Source organism: Lampetra planeri, chromosome 45 (genome assembly GCF_965212315.1).
Source record: "Lampetra planeri chromosome 45, kcLamPlan1.2.h2, whole genome shotgun sequence".
NCBI classification, from domain to species: Eukaryota; Metazoa; Chordata; class Hyperoartia; order Petromyzontiformes; family Petromyzontidae; genus Lampetra; species Lampetra planeri.
In genome coordinates this window covers 4,952,906-4,973,208 of record NC_136151.1, presented here as the reverse complement: position 1 = coordinate 4,973,208, position 20,303 = coordinate 4,952,906, and the positions used below count along the sequence as shown (strand labels likewise).

Here is a 20,303-nt window from a genome sequence, read left to right as displayed (position 1 = left end):
CCTGCATTCAGACATGCTCCCTCACCCACCCACCAACCGGCACATCATCTGCCCATCCAGCCAATCACCCACCCACTCAATCACCCACCCAGCCAATTACCCACCCACTCAGTCAATCACCCACCCACCCAGCCAAACACCCACCCACCCAGCCAATCATCCACCCAGCCAATCACCCACCCACCCACTAAGTCAATCACCCACCCACCCGGCCAATCATCCGCCTACCTGACCACCTGTCCATCAAATCCAGCCGACCACCAAACACCAGGACTTAGAATATTTAGCGATTCACACGTGAAGTGGAGAAACCACGAGACAAAAAAATGAACGGATGTTAGTTGACAGAGACAATTCAAAATTCTGATACTTATACACACATTTTGAAAGACACGTACAATGACACAAGAAAGATTGTATTTCACCTTGAAAGTCGGTACTTTTTACAAAGGTGTGGTTTGCTGTCCAAATACACAGCCTCACCCGAGCCGGTACAACCAGTCCATGGGATAAACCATCACTGTTTCCATGGTTACCGTGGGGTTTTTTTTGGACAGATACAGGTGGAACATTCTAAAGGCGCGTCTCGAGGTATGCATAACTTAACTGCAGGTGAAGTCATTTATTATTTTCGTTCATCGCTGCTGTGTGAGCTCCTCAACCAGAGTCTCCTGAACACCCCTGTCAATGATTATCAACATCTCACGAGATTATAAACAGAAAGTATTTTATTTAAATATATTTTTCCCGAGCCACAGGAAGCGAGTACTTTGAGTGCAGCCTTGGGTCATGGCGAGCGCAGCTCTCTCTGAGAACGTGGACCATGAGTTGAGCTGCTCCATCTGCCTGGATACGTTTGACTGCCCCTCCACGCTGAGCTGCGGACACTCGTTCTGCCTCCAGTGCCTGGAGGACGCCTGGAAGGAGACAGACTCCTACTGCTGCCCGCAGTGCCGCAAGACCTTCCCTCGACGACCCCAGCTGACCAGGAACGTGACGATCACCAACCTCATAAAGCAGCTGCGAGTGACTGAGACCATGGCTGCTGCTGCTGGTGGTGTTGTTTTCTGTGACCACTGCCCAGAAGGCAAGACGCCTGCAGTGAAGACCTGCCTCAAGTGTGAGATGTCCTTCTGCACGGAGCACCTCGCGCCTCACCTGGAGAGGGCGAAGTTGAAGGACCACGTCCTGGTGGCTCCGATTGCGAACCTGGAGCAAAGAAGATGCATGAAGCATAAACAGGAGCTTATGTTCTACTGCAAGCAGGACGTGAGCCTCGTGTGCATGGCCTGCACCATCACCGGAGAACATAGAGGGCATGATGTCGACACGCTGGAGGACGAGCACGAGACACGAAAGGTGGGTTGAATGAGAGTTGCTCAGGAGCGAACGATATCGTGACCTGAGCTGATAAAGTGCAACAACAACATCTCATTAAATCAAAACCATCATGGATGGGATTATTCTCTCTCCACCTTCGTTTTTTTAAATTTCAGGCTAACTGCCTTAGCCTCTTTTTCTGGTGGGGAATTATAGAGCCATCACTGTGGAGGGCTCCGTGTGTGGTGGAGCTGAGAGGTAGCAGCTCAGGGAGTGGAGTCTCCTCTGGTGACTTCGTCTCTTGCAGAGTGGAGTCGGAGAGGAGACGCGAGCGGTGGAGGAGAAGAGGAGGGAGGCGGAGGTGTCCGTGGAACGGATGAAGGCCGCTCGCAAGGACGTGCAGGTACCACGCGTGGACTCTGTGACCCCGTGACCTCCACCCTGCGAGGAGTCTGTGACTCTCTCCCTATGAGCACAACTCCGTAGATTCAAGTGAACTCCGAGTCATGAGTCAGTGTGTAATAACTGTGCAGAATATTACATTATTATGGCTGTGGGTGCTTGAGATGTAAATAAGAAATGCTACTTTTATAACGGAAATTTGTTATCTAGCACCACAGCAAACATTGAATAAAATAACTTAACTGATTTTCTGTGGTTAAGAAAACAAAAGTGCATGGAGGAACGACTATATTTTAAAACTAACAATCCAGAAAATCAGTTAAGTATTTCGGTACAATATGATGGGAAATCGTAGCTATTGCATTCTCAGAAAAAAACATGCAAGATGTGACTTGAAGAGACATTCCAGGAATACAGAAAAATATTTTCCTTTTCATGAAACACACAACTGCAATCAATAAGCAACGCATTTTCTTAAAACCTGTTTTGATTGCATTGTAGTTACCATTCATTACAAAATATTGTTAATTGAGTTTTAATGTCATATCTTTTTTTGGTAAGGATAATTTAGTAATTTCATCTGCTTTTGAGATGTATGCAAGGCAATGGCTCTGAGCTGGTGTTATCAATTGCATGGTTTTCCATTGAAACCAAATATATGACACACGAGGGCATATATTCATGTACAAAACTAGACGCTTTTTAACAGTGATGCTTGCGATGGAGACTTCGCATTCACTCTGCGAGCTTATCTCAAATACCGAAGTTCATCGATGAACAGCACGACAGTCGCTGTCTGAAGCAGTCAGAGCCAGGAGGATCTTGCTCTGTGGATACATTGCATGGGTCGATACGTTGGCTGATCGCACCGGAGCTCTCCGTGCAACCATTTGTAATGCGAACGTAAACGGGGTTCGCTGCTGGGCTCTGGCCCAATCACACGGCCCGGGGTATTGGGGGGCGGAGCCCAGTATGGGGGCATATGGGAGGGCCCGCCGTTCGCCTCGGGTCCAATCGGAAGCGAGGTGAACGGGGGTGGAGCCAGCAGGGCGCTATGGGAAGGCCGGATCTGACGGTCCGGAAGGAGAGGAGTCAGGATCACGTAGTGAAGGGGATATAGGTGGGAGCCCGGAAGGGCTCCGGGTTAGTTGTTGGAGTGAAGAAGCTGGACCACGTTGGGTGGCCGGAGGGGATCCGCGCCATCAGCCACGTGGCTGGAGCAGCTTCGGCACACCGTCGGCCAGCGGAGTGGGGGAGCAGAAGGACTGACGAGGGAGAGCGTGCGGGGCGCATGTAAGGAGCTAAATAAAGAGCAACGGAGACCAGCAGTGTGTGACGAAGTCCTTTATTACACATTGATGACCTTCCTCGGGATTGGAGGTGGCCCAGGGTTAGGCCGAAGCTGATCTGGACGCGCATGATCGAGGCCAAACTCAAGCATGGTAATCTAGGCTGCCAATACTCTGCATGGCGTGGAACCCAGTACAGCGTTGCTTGGCGATGTATCATGAGCACTGCTACACCATGCGCTGCTAATAATTGACTAGGTTGTTGGGGGGCGCCCGGGTGAGTCCCTCAATGTTCAGTTGGAGGATCCTTGTCCCAGGGCTTATCTGGCACATTGTTTTGCCCTGAACATGACCTTTGGTATGGTTTTTATTGTTGCACTGAAAACTGGGAGTTTGGTGATTCATGTTAGAGCGCTTTCATAGTGATTTCTCACTGAACAGAGTGGGCCACGTCAAAGCTGCCTACTTCCACTTCAGTATAACATCGAGGTCTTGCCACCACTGTTCGTTGAGCAGATTGTTTAACCATACTTTACCATATTGGTCCATGTGGGTTGGTGAAGACAACCCAGCATCCATTCATATATGACTCACCACACAATTTGATGGCCATGAATATGAATTCACAGCATCCATCACACGCCCCTTGCAGGATTCCATAGTCCAGACCAAGGCTCGCATCTCAGGCGAGTTCACCTGTATGAGGGCGACGCTGGATGAAGACGAGAGGGTTGCTCTAGACCGCGTGGACGTGAAGGGGCGTGAGCTGCTGTTCCGGATCGAGAAGAACATCGCTCATTACGAGCGCGAGATCAGCGAGCTCCAGGCAGCAGCCACGCGCCTGCGCGCTCTGCAGGAGGAGAGGGACGCACTCACGTTCCTGCAGGTAGAGCATTCACAGAGCCAGGGCGAGTGCCCAGTTCGCGTGTTCATTACATTTGCAAACGTGGCACATGCGATGCAACACAAAGTTCAGAATATTGCAAGTTACATTAGAAATACAATCTAATAAAAAAATAAATGACTGCTGAATTTACGAAGAAAAAAATAAACGACGAACTCAAAAATCCCACGCGTTAATGGTTGGTTATTTGCGGTTGGAAATGTATGAAAAAATGTAACCACGTGGTCTTGCAATGTACAGATTTAGGCTACTTGACACTACATTTAAATGTCGATTTAAAGCTTTCGTGACTGCTGGGATTCATCTTCTTGGTACTTTCGGTAAAGTCACGTAGAAGGTAAGTAATAAAATAATAAAAATAAAACATAATAAAATAATTCTCACGTTTCGGCCACAACACCTGAGGACGGCTGCTTGCGTTGTGGCCGAAACATCGTGAGAATTATTTTATTATGTTTTATTTTTTATTATTTTGTTATTTCCCTTCTATGTGACTTTACCGATGGAACCAAGAAGATACATTTAAATGATTCGTGTAACCAAATGCTGAAAAGGGAAGGGCTTTTAACATCAGGAAAGCCAGGGACACTAGGAGCGTGGCGCTCTGGATGTAATTCACCTTTGCAGTGGAAATATTTGTATATATTTGCATGTTGGTTAATTTCACTGTAACTCGATGTTGAGTGCTATGGACGCCTCTCGCCGTGACATCGGGTACTGAGTGGCAACGGGTTACGAGGCCACACCTTGCTTATGAGGACCATGGAGTCCAAACGAGTCCACGGCTTTGTCTTGTTTACAACCAACAACACTGGGATACGCGAATGGCTGAGCGCAGTCCAGCTCATCGCGTCTACCAGTCACCGTGTCGTTAACGTGGCTGACTCGAGCCTCCTGTGTCTGACTCTTGCAGGTTCACCTGAAGACGACAAACAGGTAAGGGACTCATCATGAACTCACACAGATGAACACACGAGGTGACGCCATGTGTGGGACATGGGCCGCGTGATGGTGAGGATGCTGTGTTATGATAGTCATACCTCGGTTTACGAAATCGATGCATTGCATGACATCACTTCGTTCTCGGAAACGTCTTTACCAGAGTTAGATATGAACAGGGGAGGGTTAGGGAGATGCGTTCCAGAACTTCAGAGAAAGCGGGAGAGGTGGGGGATACAAAAGGACAAAATGGCTCCACAGTAGCCTTCACTTTGTCCGCTTGGTTTAAAGTGTTCTTATAAGATGAACTCTGCTAACCCCGAATGAACACGCAACTTAACTTGTCATCTCTCTCACCTCTACCCGTCTCGTGATCTGCATGTTTTGTTTCCAAAGAAATTGATTCACACTGCAGGCTTTTTCTCAGTAAGCCTACAAGCACTCACTCGGTATGTTGTTTAGATGACTTCAAGGGGGTAGCAAAATAATTTTTCACTGCAAAAAAAACCCCCGACGATACATTGCTTTTGTTACCAACAAGAGGAGCTTGAGCAATGGCGGCCAGGAGAGAGAGAGTCACAATGCTCTTCGCTGATTGGCTGCTGCTAATGTAGAGCAAACAAACTCCACTCGGTCGTGCTCACAGGGTAGGGGCGCAAAGTTAAATGCCTTACTCTTTTGGATCACTTTGCATAATTTCTGAAGATATACATTTATTATTTTTGCAAATACAGTCCGTTCTCCTATAATGCATAGTTTCACAACTAGAATTGGATATAACGCGATGAATGTATTCGGGTACTATTTTTTTATAACGCGAATTGGATATACCACAATCGAGTGAACAGAACTCGGTCATGCGAGTAGGAATAAGTGGTTGTACGGCTGCCTCAGCGTAGCATCACACAAGGCAATGGGATGCTTCTAGATCAGGGGTCGGCAACCTGCGGCTCCGGAGCCGCATGCGGCTCTTTTGAACCTTGACCGCGGCTCCGGGGCGGATGCTAGCGAGGGGAGGAGGCGCACTGTGACACCTGCTCTGGCGTTGCCGCTGCTGACAGGTCGCCGCTCCGCTCCACACTGCCCGCCCGGTGACAGGCAATAACGTTGCCGTTGCTTTGTCACATGTTTGGAAGAAGTAAAAACCTTCCTGGGCAGCAAAGAGCTCACCTTTGCTGAGCTGGAACAGCCAGAGTGGCTGGAAAAATTACATTTTATGGTAGACATGACAGCACATCTAAACACGCTAAATACAACCCTTCAGGGGAAAGGAGGCACAGCCCTGCACATGCTGGAGGAGGTTTTGGCATTCGAGCGCAAGTTGACAGTGTTTGTCAAAGATTTACAGAGAGGTACACTGTCTCACTTTCCCTCTTTGAGAGAGTTCAAACAAAGTCATGATACGATAAATTTGGAATATTTCAAGTCTGCAATCACCACAATGCAAAGTTCGTTTGGGAAACGATTCTGTGAGTTCAGAGAGGAAAAAACGACATTATCCTTCCCTGTCACTCCCCTGGCGATCGATCCATCCCTATTGAATATGACTGCATTTGCAGGTGTAAGTCAACCTGATCTTGAGATGGAACTGGCCGATATAGCCGACAAAGATATATGGGTGTCCAAGTTCAAATGCTTGACCGCTACTCTTGAGGATGTTGCCCGTCAGAAGGCCATTCTGGCTCAGAATCATAAATGGAGTGATATTGAAAACCTTCCCAAACAGGACAAACTTGTATTCGAAACATGGAATGCCATCCCCAACACTTATATAAACATGAAAAAGTATGCATTTGGAGTCCTGTCGATCTTCGGCTCCACATATGTATGTGAGCAGGTCTTCTCCAACATGAACTATATTAAAAACAAACATCGATCACGCCTCACAGATGACAGCTTGCAAGCCTGTGTGAAAATGAAGGTGACGTCTTACAGCCCTGATGTGCAGACACTGTGCACTGAGGTTCAGGAGCAAAAATCCCATTAACCAGGTAATTTAGCTATTAATTTGCAAAAATATATTTTACATTGTTAAGTGAAAAAGTCCTTTTTTTATTCAGATTGACAGCTGACTGCACGATCCTGTATATAGCAATAAGGTAAGAAACAATATATGCAGTGTTATATTTGTTTTAATAGTTGCAATGGTTTTGCGGCTCCCAGTTTATTTTTTCCTTCGGAAACGGGTCCAAGTGGCTCTTTATGTCTTAAAGGTTGCAGACCCCTGTTCTAGATGATACCCGTGCATCTCAGCCTTTGTCCAGGCCTGTGTACGCATCTCATGTGTTATCGCGGACTGTGCTTTACCTGTATATTATATTTCATTTAGTATAACGCGGGTTTTACATAACGTGGTGTTCTTCAGGAACGCAACGACTACCGCCACGTTATAGGAGAACATGACTGTGGTGTGACTTTCATTCAATACAAACCGCTGCCAGTGTTCACTATAGTGTTTTTGGTTAGCCAGGTCACTTGTGCGTTGAGTGTGGGTAAAGTCGGGTGAGCGGCGAGGAAACCCTTCACCTGAAGGCGACTCATCAATAGGGTTGTGGTCTGTATTTCATTTTGGGCAAGTCACCTGAACAATTTTCTACACGGTCATGCAGCTTGTGAACATCAAGTTACTCAAAACGTACAACATACAAACTCGAACAAACACTCGCACCTATGTTATAGCACATTCCCGGACACACTGGGGTGTTGAACTAGTAACGAATTGGCATGTTTTGTTTACGTGACAACCCTTACTAATTGGCGGTGTCGGATGGTGGCGGGTTTAACAACACATTTATATTCACGTGATCTAACCCAAATAACCTATTATAAATAATATTGGTCGCAAAAGCTTACTACGTGTTAAACACACACACACACACACTCTTAGATAAGGTAACCTTAGCAACTGCTGGCCATTAAGGCTACTTTGCCTATCCTTCAGGATATGGGGATATTCCCATTATTGACCAAAGCATGGCGAGTCCCACAGGATTTCACACTTTTGCGAGTTTACTCCGATTTGTTTCAGCCTGTAGCATTATGCTACCTCACCACAATCACTTTTGAAGATGCAAAAACACAGCAATCACAGATCACCACTTCCCAGCAAGTCAACACAATGATCATGCTCAGCAGTATCTTCTCACAATATTAGCTGCAATGTTTGCACCGGCTCTAGTGGTGACGCTAGAGGCATCCACCTTGCACTCCTCTATAAAGGAGGATAGCTCCCAGAGGATTAGTCAACCCCGGTATTACTGTACAGTAAGTCCTGGGTTGCGGAAGACCCGACTTGTGGAAATACCACTTTACGGAAATGCTCCCATAAATCATGTAAAAAACAAAATATGTGGATTTTTTGCGTTAGTTACGTAAGCGCAAATAGTGCAGCGTAATTTAAAGCTTTTGTGACTGCAGGGATTCATATTCTTGGTTCTTTCGGTAAAGTCACGTAGAAGGGAAATAATAAAATAATCTCACGTCGTGAGAATTTGTATTGTTTTATGTCAATATTATTTCATTATTTCCCTTCTACGTGACTTTACCGAAAAAACCAAGAATATAGTGCAGCGTTGTTGAGGTTGTGGGCGTATACCGAGACGCGAGGCGTAAGCCCCGCTTTATGCCTCGCTTCACCAAAACACTGCCTTCACCAAGCCCGAGCTTCACTAGGATTAAGGTAAATAGGAAGTTTTTGTAGTGTTAGGTATTTTTTTCCTTTGTAGCATTACGTAAATGTTTATTTTCTAGGCTTAGAACTATATTTTTCCCATGGTTCTATTGATAGTTTTCTTCATGTTAAGTTGATTTCATGAGTTGTTTAGGGTATGTACTTTATTTAACACAAATACACTTCGATTGCATATGGTCTCAGCCAACAGCGATCGGAGAAGTCTAGGCCTAGCCTAATGCACGGTAAATGAATATTCGGAAGTGACTGCTTTCTGTTAACAATTCACATTAAAATGTTTCGTGGCATTCATAAACAATTGGATAGAGTGTATGTTCCATTAGTTTAATTATGGATAGTGTTAGCGTAGATATTCCATGAAATTAAAGAATTCTAGATTAGAAGTTTTTTTCCACAATAATCAAGATTAAAACATTTTTTGTTGGGGTTGTTCCACCTGATGACGGAAGCTTGTGTTGCCTTCAAAACGTCGTGATTTAGTAATTTTTATTTTTATTTGATTTTATTTTCACCTACGTGACTTTACTGAAGGAGCCAAAGAGTATAAATTAAAGAATCATAGGAAGTGCAGGGCGTATCTACAGCGATACAGGTAGTGAAACAAAATGGACGACAGCTCGATGCAGTACTGAGAGGAATCGAACTCGTAATCTGGTAGGGCAGGCACAACTATTTCCGGCTATGGGGTTTTATCTTGATTTCGCGGGAAAATTATTCAGTGTCCAACATACGAAAAATTCGCGTTACGGATCATTCTCGAGAACCTAACTCTTCTGTAAGCCGAGGACTGCCTGTATTATGCAAGACACTGGCTGTGGGATAATGCTGAGTGAGACGCAGGTTGTGTGCTATTATGCTGTGTGTTATGATGTGTGTGTGAGGATACTGTGCATGATGACGCTGTGTGTAATGATGTTGTATGTGATACTGCTGTGTTAAGATGATGATGCCGTGTAAGGCACTGGCTGTGTGATGACAATGCTATGTGATGCTGTGTAAGGCACTGGCTGTGTGGGTCACTGCTAGTTCTGGTCTCACAGGATAGATACTTGGAAGGGAGCTGCACACTCATTTCCCAGCGAAGAAGACATTGAAACGATCAGCGCCCTGCAGGGAGCTGTGGTCAGACTGCTGGCGTTCATGTGTGAGTTCCACTGACTCTTGCCACGTGTGCGTGTCTGTTATTCTGTATTTGTGCTTGTACATGTGTAGGGGTGTTACGGGAGGGCGAACAAACACACCAGGGGTGGTTATGCCCGCACGCGGAAGGATGCTTACATCCACGTCCGCATCGGTTAGCCCTGGGGGGCTGTAACGGCGCTGTGATCCCCCACGGCCCCACCCCTCGGGGGGGGGGGGGGGGTGAGTTGCTATATAAGGCGGTGAGCCGGTGGGCTTGGGGTTCAGTGTTTAGCTTAAACCAGTGAAGAGTGAAGACCGGCTAGATAGGCCCTGGGACTCCCCTGGATCGCTGTCCTTCTAAGGACCGACCAGGGCAAGCCAGTGGCGTGGCCCCGATAGCCCAGAGCTGATGCTCTTGTAAGAGCAGGTCTGGTGGCTAAGGGTGCCGTGATCCCAGCTTGACCAGAGCTGGATCAGCTAGCCTCCCCTAGCTCTCGAGTGGAGGACCTGGGAGTCGGCGAGCCGGTTAGAGTTACTGGGGTCTCCCTGTTAGACGGGTGAAGGGGCCGTTACCCCTTCGAGTGTTGTATACATTTGCCTGTGCTGAGTGAAACGTTATAATAAATAAGTGTGCCTCCGACTACGTCGTCTACTTCTCATTGAGCCCGCTACACATGTATGGGTCTTTGCCTTTGTAATTGCAATTGCGAGAGTGGAGAAGTTTACAAACTTGCACAGTGTGCCTATTTTGGCAGCTGAGGTATCACTCCAAAGCGGTATTATCTTTTCATAAGCTGTGTATTGCTGTGTGGAAGCCACCTGGTCTGTCACTCCACATGAAGCTTCGGGTCTTCTCAGTCACAGTTATGCCCTCCCTTCTCTATGTTTGTGAAACGTGAAGCCCTCTAAATCAATATCTGCGCTGGTTTGAACATTCAGGCTGGCCTGCCTACGATCCATGCTGGGTTTAACCAGACTAGATTGTGTGAGTTTACACATCGTTGCAGATCTGGACACAGTCCCATCAGTGAGCTCTTCCGGCAAGCAAGGCTGCACTGGTTGGGTCATATCGCCTACATGCCCAGTCAAAGCATGCCCAAATAGCTTTTCTACAGCCGGGTAGATGACCCGAAACGGGCACAACAATGAAGGGCAGAGGAGTGATGCTCACAACAACGAGTGGAGGACCAGGTAGCTAAAACGCAGAAAATTGGCCCAATGGGGAGCATAGTTGGTGCACTTCCCAGTCATCTCAGCAAGTTAACCCATGGCCCTTCAACACTTCACGTGGCCTCAAAGTGCCCCTAGCATGGCACAAGTGCCGTGGTGACGTCACCGCCACTTACTGGAGAACAACGGTTGTTGTAATTGTGTCTTTGTGCGTGTATGGATAAGTGGGAGTGTGTATGTGGGTAGCGGTAGTCTAGCAGTTCTCGCGCTGCACTTTGAACCCACCAACTCAAGTTAAAACCTGCTCATGGCACAGAGACCTCATCAAGCAGGGGATTGACAAAGTGCTGTACATGGTATTACATTGGTAGTTATGTACAGGCATACCCCATTTAGCGTGGGGGGTGCGTGCCTGGAAACGGGAGCACTATGTGAATCAGCGCTATACGGGGTCATTATAGCATAGACACTATGGAGATGCGTTCTTGACATCATAATTTATCATGTACGACCAACACATCAGGGGTTCATTAGGTTATTGGATCAATAATACAAATGATAAACATTATTTATCACTACCGATGGTACAAAAATGTAAGTAAGATAAACAGTGTACTCACCAGTACATAGTGTGACCGGATATGGTGAACTTGGCAGCACTGTAAGACAAGGTGGGAGCTACAACTTGCGCCTGGTGGTTCAGTCAAATCTATGACCAGACAGCCCCCTCTCCCCGTGAGTGGTGCAGTTCAATCTGTGACTTGACGCCCCCGTTTTTAGAGGAAAGCGCTCAGTGAACGCCGCGCCAACTCAAGCATGATGATAGCGCTCGTTCATTGGCTGTGGGCAGAGAGCCTAAATGGGCGTACACTGCTTTAAAGTACGGCTTTTCATCCTTGTGTAATATTTTTTAGATATACTGTACACAAATAACTATTTAAATAACGATTTGCTCGGGAAGAGCCCTATAACGAATCAGCGCTGTACGAGGTAGTGCTAAACGTGGTATGCCTGTATTATATTATGAATGTATGTATTATAATATACGTGTATGTTAATGCACGAGTGTTATTGTTATAGTTGTGCTATTACACATATACTGTTATTATCGTTACAACAGATGGATGCTCGCCGACTCTGGACCCAAACTCAGCCCATGACGAACTTCAGACCTCCTCGGATCTCAGGACGGTGACGTGGATCGGTGTCGCCCAGGGTCGCTCCGATCACCCACAACAATTTGATCGCTATTACCAAGTCCTGTGCTCCGAGAGCTTCTCGTCGGGCCAGCACTACTGGGAGGTGGACGTGGGGGCCGTGGGAGAGTGTCGGGTTGGAGTCGCGTACGGGACGATCGCACGGAAAGGGTATGGTGATGAGTGCGAGCTGGGACAGAATGACTCCTCCTGGGTTTTATATAAAAATGACAACATCTGCTGCATGGTTCATGGTGGTGTCGGCACCTCACTGCCAATGAGGGAGCCTCCCCGGAGAGTCGGGTGTCACCTGCACTGGGAGGCGGGGCTGCTGTCGTTTTACTGTGCCGACTCCATGCAGCTGTTGCACTCCATTCATCACTCATTTAGTCAGTCTCTCCACCCTGCACTGGGTGTATGGGGTGATGCCGGTGACTCAGTAAGGATTCTGGATCTGAGTCGTGCATCCTGAGAGCACGGAGTGTTGGTAGCGCAGAGAACAGGCACAACGCACATACTCATGCACACAAGTGTAGCGGCATCGTTGAACGTTGTGTAACTGCCGCTGTAGTAACGGCCTTGAGCCAACAGGGGGCAGAAGGGAAGCCGATGAAGATGAGTGAGTCCGTTAGGCCAAGGTAAACCCCAGTGTAGCTCGAGACCAGGGGTACAGACCCCAGACCCCCAAGAGGGGGGATGCAGGATAACGTCACGCTTCAGGCCCCTTCAGACGGTTCCAGAAGGGAGGAGTGGCTAGGGGTGGAGTGAGCCAGAAACCGGTGTAAAAGCCAGTCCCCTAAACGGGACCGGCAGTCGTCGTTTACCTGAAGACCGAAGAGCCAACCCAGAGACCTGGAGCTGCCACCTGGAAGACCCGAAGCGAAGAGCCCAAATGGCAGAACCCAAACCCCTGGCGAGGCTCGGGACAAAAGCTTAACCAGTGTAGGGTCAGAGCATAACCAGGGTTGGGTTAGCGCATAACCAGTGTTTGGTCAGAGCGTAACCAGGGTAGGGTTAAAGTGTAACTAGGGTAGGGTTAGAGCTTAACCAGGGTAGGGTTAGAGTGTAACCAGGGTAGGTTCAGAGCTTAACCAGTGTGAGGGTAGAATAGTCTGGAGGAAATGCCTCCTTAGTGTATGGGGTGGAAGGGGACGTATCCCTCTGTGTTACGTGAATGTTAAATACACGTGCTGCCTCCAGAATAGAGAAGTCTCCTCGAGTTTTGTACCCACTACATAGACATAATACAAATACCCGCCATATAGCCTTCAACAGACTGTTGGGGCAAGTTATGTTAGTGAGCACTGCAAGGTTGGCCGAGCTACTGGCTGAGGTGTAGGGGGAGCTCTACTGAGGGGAGAGGGGCTGATGGGAGCTGTGCCTAACGGGGGTGGACACAGAGTGGCTCCAGTGTTGGTGTACGGTGCTTTTTCTGCAATATTTTGCTGTCTTTTCTTGGATTTTCCGTTTGCACATAGTCACTATAAGATGTTTTCTTGTTCATGTTTTTGTTTTTTGTTTGTTGCGGTTGCACCCAATTCAGGAAACGAATGTCTCACAGGGCTATACCTAATAAATGAACTTGAACTTGAGAGGCTTCTGCTCAGAGGTGGGGGTCCAGGAGCTGCGAGTTCTGAAAGCAAGGAGCCACACTCCTGGTGGTGCTGGGACTGACCATCAAACACATCGCCTATAGCCCCTACTCTCGTAGCACTGCTGGTGGGGCATAGACGTAGGCCATGGGGACAGCGCCTGCGATGTGATTTACTGGGCAAGAAACCTACTGCAAGTCTGCATTTTCATTTCCTGTTTGACCCCTAACAAAACAACACCTGCCTATTGTATGGAGAAACACAAGGCAATGACTGCTATGTACTCTACTTAATTCAAATATTGAACCTCTCAAACACCTAAACGTCTACTATGTAATGTACGTATATTAATTGGCTGCAATACATTTCCACGTCATAAGCCACTTCGTTGAGCTATCATTTGTGGCCAGGTCACTTCTGAAAAAAGAGTTATATATCTCAAGTGGGCTTTACCTGGTGAAATACAAAGAGTGTAAAGTTTATTACATTTTAAATATTGACAATCATGACCGAATGGGCTTTACTTACTACTGGGACATTGGAATGCACTCTCAGAATTCATTATGGCTAATGGGATGTGCAAAAACACATTTTACAATTTTATCTCATGGTACAGATTTGTTAAGGAGACATTTCTGATTGTTTTATCTTGTTACTTATATTCACAATGATGATGTTGGTTGGTTAGCATCAACAATGGCGTGATCAGTGACCAAGCACTCGTGCATAATGGTTGTGGGGCTTCCATTCATGGGGCCAGGTCTCTCTCTGCTGACAAAAATCAGGAACCGTCTTTGTCTTTGAAGACATAATTCAATTCAGCACCTGAAGATTTCCACAGCAATTATCGGCTCCTTGATCCCTATTGGAGTAGTTAACCACGTGCTGCCTCACAGCCATCAGTTCAGACTCTGATTGGGTGATGGAGCACGAGGTTGAATCGGAATCAGGATCTTATTTTAAATTGGAAAAATCAGATGAGCTCTGAAACTCTTTTTCACAATGTCCAGTAAGGGGTGGGTCATCGAGTTACAAGGAACACAATACAAAACCGATAGGAGTGCAAAGTATAGGAAAGCTAAGCAAGTCACTAAATATGAATAGAAATTACATTAATAATTAAAGTGCGACTTATCAAGCAAAGGCAGCAAAAATAAAATAGTCCAATATTGTCTGCTGACAGAAATCGGGAACAGCCGTTGTCAAACCAAAATTTAATTCAGCGTCTGCAGACTTCCCCTTTGGAGTCGACAACCACGCGGTGCCCCATAGCCACGGGCTCGGATTCTGGATTGGTCGAAGTAGCATGAGGTCGATCTCAGAGGCTCGAGGGCCGATATAACGAGAGAGAAAGGCGCCCAGAGGCAAGGGGAGGAGCCCTCGCTCGGGGCCAGCCACCACAGCAGGGCGCCTGTAGCCACCCTCAAGGGACTTGCGGTCATTGGCCCAAGGGAGCTGGCGAGAGTGGAGTCGCTCTGCACGTGGCAGAATCACAACTCCGGTGTTTTCCACATTGCACCAGGTACTCGTTTAAGGCTGAGTGGAGCTAAGAGGGGCCCAGGACCGGTTTTAATTTTCGCCGGTGTGTGATGTTACTTTTCTGGCAATATTGGGTTTTATTTCTGGAATTGGTTTGGATTCTATGGATATGTGAATGTATGTGTAGTGTATAGAGGGTCATGCGTGGATATTGTGGGGTGGAGTGGTGGTTAGCACAGTGGGGTAGCCAAAAGCTCACTGCAAGTACTGGAAACACGCTTCACGTGAAACTTCGGGAGATACGCGCCATTCCCTTGCAGTAACTGGTTAATTGGCTGATAACACCATAATATACAGAGGATTGCAGAGCTCGGGAAATTGTTGATAGCGCCGGCTCACTGCATGGCTGCTGCTATCTTCCTTCTCGTCTGTGGTTCCTCCTCTCGCCTCTGAGTCGCCCTCTCTCATCGAGAGTGAATCTGGCGCACAGTGGCGCCTTACAAGTTGGTTTATTATTATGACTACTCCTTAATGTGAGACAACAATCCGGTGTGAACCCAACCTTGATTCTCAGGTGTTTAGAAATGCATAAATTATTTTTCACGCGTTGAATATATCGAACCAATTGTGTCATTGCGTGAATGCTAATCACATTGTGGTCTGGTCTGTCTGATTTGTATTTGGTCCATTGCTGTCATGTGTTTTGTTTTGCTTCTTTAATTTTGGCGACCCAGGTCACTCTTGCAATTGAGACTCATCCCTGACTCCTGAGTTTTCACCTCGTTGAAAAACTTAACTTGATCATTAGCAGTATCAGCAGAATTAGTAACATCAGCAGGAGCAACAGCATCGGCAGCAGTAGCTCTATCATTCACATCATCATCCGGGTCGGCTGTGATCCTCGTTTCCTCTCGGAGTTGGGCAGCGTCTCGGCTGATGTTCGCTCGCGGGATCGTGGAGAGGGCTGCGGCTACGGGTGGTGGTTCAGTGTGAAGTGTGCCACTCGCCAGTCTCAGAGCGCCCTTGGGTTTGGTGTCAACGGAACCTCATGGTACGAGGCTGATCGCAGCAGGAAGTTTACACGTTTCCTTGTCAACGACAACCATGTACCGCATCAACTAAGACCTCAACAATGTTACTCGCCACTGACTCGAGTCTTGATGCCCTTTCTGGGATCGTGCAGTTACCATCCTAGAATCTCACCCAGATCTTGCCAAACGCTGGCAAAGTGTAAAACGAGGACATCCAGAATAAACACCTCAAGACTCACACATCACACCTTCTGGCTTTGACATTCCTCCTCAAAGACACTCAAGGAACCATTAACCGCATCATAACCTCAATCGGCAGATTTTGACATTTCTCTCCGTGAATAGAACATTTCAGAAAAAGCCACAGGATTGCATTTGTGGCCATGCAACCCAAACTATAGAACCATATAATAAACCACTGTGGTTTGCACTCCTTAAACGGAAGAATATCAAATCTACATGAACCCTCTACTGAAGCCCTCTCATCGTGGCTTGCAGACCTCGATATTGACATTTAGACTATGAGACCTCCTTTACCAGTGGCAAAATATAGCAATAGGTTTTTACCCTTTCAACTGGTAAAAAAACTGACACCTTTATACAAGGCATCATGTTTGCAATAACCACAACACAAGCAGTCAAAATGCAAACAAAAAGAAACAACTCTGATGATGATAATGATATGCACTGTCCTTGAAGTTGATTGGTCCACACCCGAGACAGCTTTTCTTAGAGCCTAGTCTCCGTTGGTGTTGGACCAGATGACGCCAAAAGACCTACAACTCAAAGACAGCGCACTATCAGAGTATTGAGAGCTCGGGGTAAGCATTTTGACTGCTTGTGTTGTGGTTATTGCAAACATGATGCCTTGTATAAAGGTGGCATTTCCAAGCAACATTGGTCGACGAGTATTTTAACTGGCATGCGGCGCAAGAAATCGGTGCCCAATAGGCATGGGACGGCAAGTGAACGTGAGATCAAAACTGGTCCTTCTGCGGTGATATTCCCTATAGCAATGCGCACATCAATTCGCCCCAAAATACCCATGCTACCCCCATTAGCAGCAACGCACGCCGTCATTAGCCGGTCGGATCCGTGACGTAGGAATGGACAGGAGATGAAAAATAACATCGGAAATTATGGTGGCAGACGCGCCAGTGTCCACCAAAATACGAACATCGATCCCATCGATGGTACCCCGTACCGTCGAGGACCCCGACGCGGCTGCTACCACCCTGCGGGCCAATTTTTTCCATTGTGTCGCAGAGTGCGGCATCAACACAGGTGCACCACAATTACTGTCCGGAGTGCAAACATGTGTGCGAGTGGATGGGTGATGTGACAAGACCTGCCGTGTGTCCGATGTGTGCCGACTTGCCCGAGGGTGCCGTGGATCCGCGTCCGGTAGAGGAGATGGAAGCCGGCCCGACGGGAGCTGAGAAGGCTGAAGTCGTCAGCGGCAATCCCGGGCGAAATGGCCTCGTTGGCCACACTTAAAGCACGTGGCCGCCGTCGCCCGGCGGTCGCTCGTCCCGGTCCCTGCACGTGGTCGTTCGGCCCCATCATGCTGCTCGCGCGGCCAGAGTTTCGGGACCCAGCGAGGAACAACAGCCATCACCTCGTCGTCGCTGGAGTCATTGGAGCAGTGGATGACCCGACGTGGAGACCACCCCAACGGTGGACCGTCTATTTCGGGATTCCCCGTCCATGCCGCCATCTGATCCCAGCGTTTTAGGTTGAACTTGGCGTCCAAGCAGCGCGCCGCCCATCGAGATGTAAGCGGTTCGTGGCCGCACACCGGCAACGAGATGTTCAGTTCCTGGGCCAGCTCAATCATTCTGGAAAGGATGAGAGGATCCAGGAAATCAGCTGACGAATCAAGGTAGGCCGCCATGGCAAGCGCTAACAGCACCCAAGCCAAGGGCGATTCCTCCCAAGCCAAGGGCGATTCCTCTGGTCCTTGACGACGTGACATAAAATTTCTGGTAGCCGCCGTCGGCGGTTCGTAGAACTCTGCCATTCTTGTGAAAGCGTCACGCAGCGTCTTCTTCTTGCTCGCCGGGATGGATCGGAAGACCGCCAAGGAGACATCATCCAGCAGCGTGGGCAGAGCCTCCAGTGCCTCCGCCTCCGTCCATTGCACCGACCGAAAGGCTGACTTGAACCGCCACGTGAACGCACTCCAATCACCCCTGGCGACAAATTCCTTGATTTGAGGAAGGCGATGTCCGCGGTGAATGTCCGACGCCTCGAGCGTCTCCAATCCCGCTCCCCGCGTATTTCGCGGCTCCGTAAAAATGGCGTCTGGCGGCCGCGTGGCGGCAGCCCCGCCCAAGATGGCGTCCGGCGGCCGCGTGGCAGCAGCCCCTCCCAAGATGGCGTCCGGTGGCTTCATTGCAGCAGCCCCGCCCAAGATGGAGGCCTCTCCCTCCGCGGCAGGAGCAATGGCGGATGTCGTTTCCCGCTGAAAATCCTGATCATCGCTTGATTCCGAAAAAAACGGCGTATAAAACAAAGCACTTTGTTGCAATCTCCGAATGTAAACAGTCGCATGGAACTACTAACGTTTATATTTAGACTGTAGATGTCCATAATGCAGGTTGTTTGGGTTAGATCAGGGGTGTCCAAACTTTTTGCAAAGAGGGCCAAATTTGATAAAGTGAAGATGCCCGGGGGCCAATAGTTCCTTCTGACATTTTTTTTACCACAAAAGTTACACGAAAATACACACATTGTTATAAAACATTGTCTTTGTCACAATTACCTTTATTTTTCAAATGACAATGTAACTAAATATAAGCCACTCAGGCAGACGTGAACAACTCTAAAAACACAATTCTGCCTTTCATTCAGTCAGATAACATTGAACAAACTATATAGAATACCTTAAATTTCCATGAGTTAAATATCATTGCTTCATGAACATTTTAAACAGGAGTTATAAGTAATGCAAAGTGGTCTGTTATCATTAAACTTTAAAACAAGTGAATTTTGCCCTTGACTTTTACAAGATCTTTCAGAAAGCAATAGTTTATGTCACATATACAGGTACATAACATCAACAGTTATAACCAAATCTTATTCAAGAGATTAATAAAACAAGTGCCATAAGTCCAAGTGCATTAGTGTGCTTTGAGCTTTTCGCTGTTAATAGTGACAGATGTTACCGTTCAAAACACTCAATTTCAGATTGATAAAGGAACAGATAACTTGCTGACACTAATGAGAAGGGTGATACTGAGATCTAGATTTCAGTAAAGAGACCAGGTCTGGCTTGAGGGCTGTGGTTGAGATGCGTAAAATGTCACGCAAGTGGGAGTCACTCATCCTTGACCTCAATCGGTTCTTGTTTAAGTTCATGACTGAGAATGTTTGCTCACACAAATATGTGGAGCCGAATAAGCTCAGCATTTTCTTAGCGAATGACCGCATTTCTGGAAACCTGCTTTTGTCCAGCGGCCGATAAAAGTCAACAAGAGAACACTGCTGGTGTTTTCCGCGGCACTCATCATCACACTGCAGCTCAATGAGCTCCAGCTGCAGCTGTGGAGGAGCATCATCAGGGTCCACGGAGAAGGGAGAAGTGAAAAGCAACATGTCCTTTTCAATAACTGCAAAGTCCCGAAAGCGTTTGTTAAATTCCACAGAAAGAAGTGTGCGGTGCAGGGCTCTGTTTGGGACAAGTGTCTTTGGAAAAGTTGCAGTTTGGTTCCAAAGGCCTTGATGTGAGTGTATAGCTGGCTCACCACTGCATCTTTTTCTTGAAGATTACCATTCAGTGCATTCAGATGCTTCATTATGTCAACCAAAAAAGACAGATTTGCCAGCTATACAGGATCGGACAGTTCTTCCATTGGTTGTCCCTTCTCACCCAAAACATTTCCAATTTCCTCTTTGAGAGAGAAAAATCGCTGCAGTGCGGACCTCCGACTTAGCCGCCTCACATCGTTGTGATATATTACGTCACCGTATTCAGCCTGGATGTCACGCAAGAACTGCTGAAACTGTCGGTGGTATAGAGCTTTAGAGCGAATATAATTGATTGCCTTTGCCACTGGTTTCATAACATCGTCAAATGTTAGATGTTTGGCGCAGAGAGCCTGCTGGTGAATGATACAGTGAAGTTTAATAGCGTTACCTGCTTCTTCGCTGACTTTATTGCAGATCA

General features: G+C 47.4%; 1 protein-coding gene across 1 annotated transcript; it reads left to right on the top strand.

Moving 5' to 3' along the window:
- The first annotated feature begins 272 nt into the window (after nucleotides 1–272).
- LOC144733055 (E3 ubiquitin-protein ligase TRIM11-like) lies at nucleotides 273–15,733 on the top strand. The gene is made up of 6 exons (XM_078614793.1): nucleotides 273–1,359; nucleotides 1,628–1,723; nucleotides 3,664–3,897; nucleotides 4,829–4,851; nucleotides 9,586–9,689; nucleotides 11,958–15,733. Exons 1-6 carry the CDS (start codon nucleotides 790–792, stop codon nucleotides 12,503–12,505), a joined length of 1,575 nt encoding a protein of 524 aa, XP_078470919.1. The 5' UTR covers nucleotides 273–789; the 3' UTR covers nucleotides 12,506–15,733.
- The last annotated feature ends 4,570 nt before the right edge of the window (nucleotides 15,734–20,303 follow it).

Excerpts from the sequence above, each read along its gene's own strand:
- LOC144733055 (XM_078614793.1), top strand. The coding sequence starts at position 790 with ATGGCGAGCGCAGCTCTCTCTGAGAACGTGGACCATGAGTTGAGCTGC. Across the intron at positions 1,724-3,663 it reads CCGCTCGCAAGGACGTGCAG|GATTCCATAGTCCAGACCAA; the intron begins GTACCACGCGTG and ends CGCCCCTTGCAG. Across the intron at positions 9,690-11,957 it reads CAGACTGCTGGCGTTCATGT|ATGGATGCTCGCCGACTCTG; the intron begins GTGAGTTCCACT and ends TCGTTACAACAG.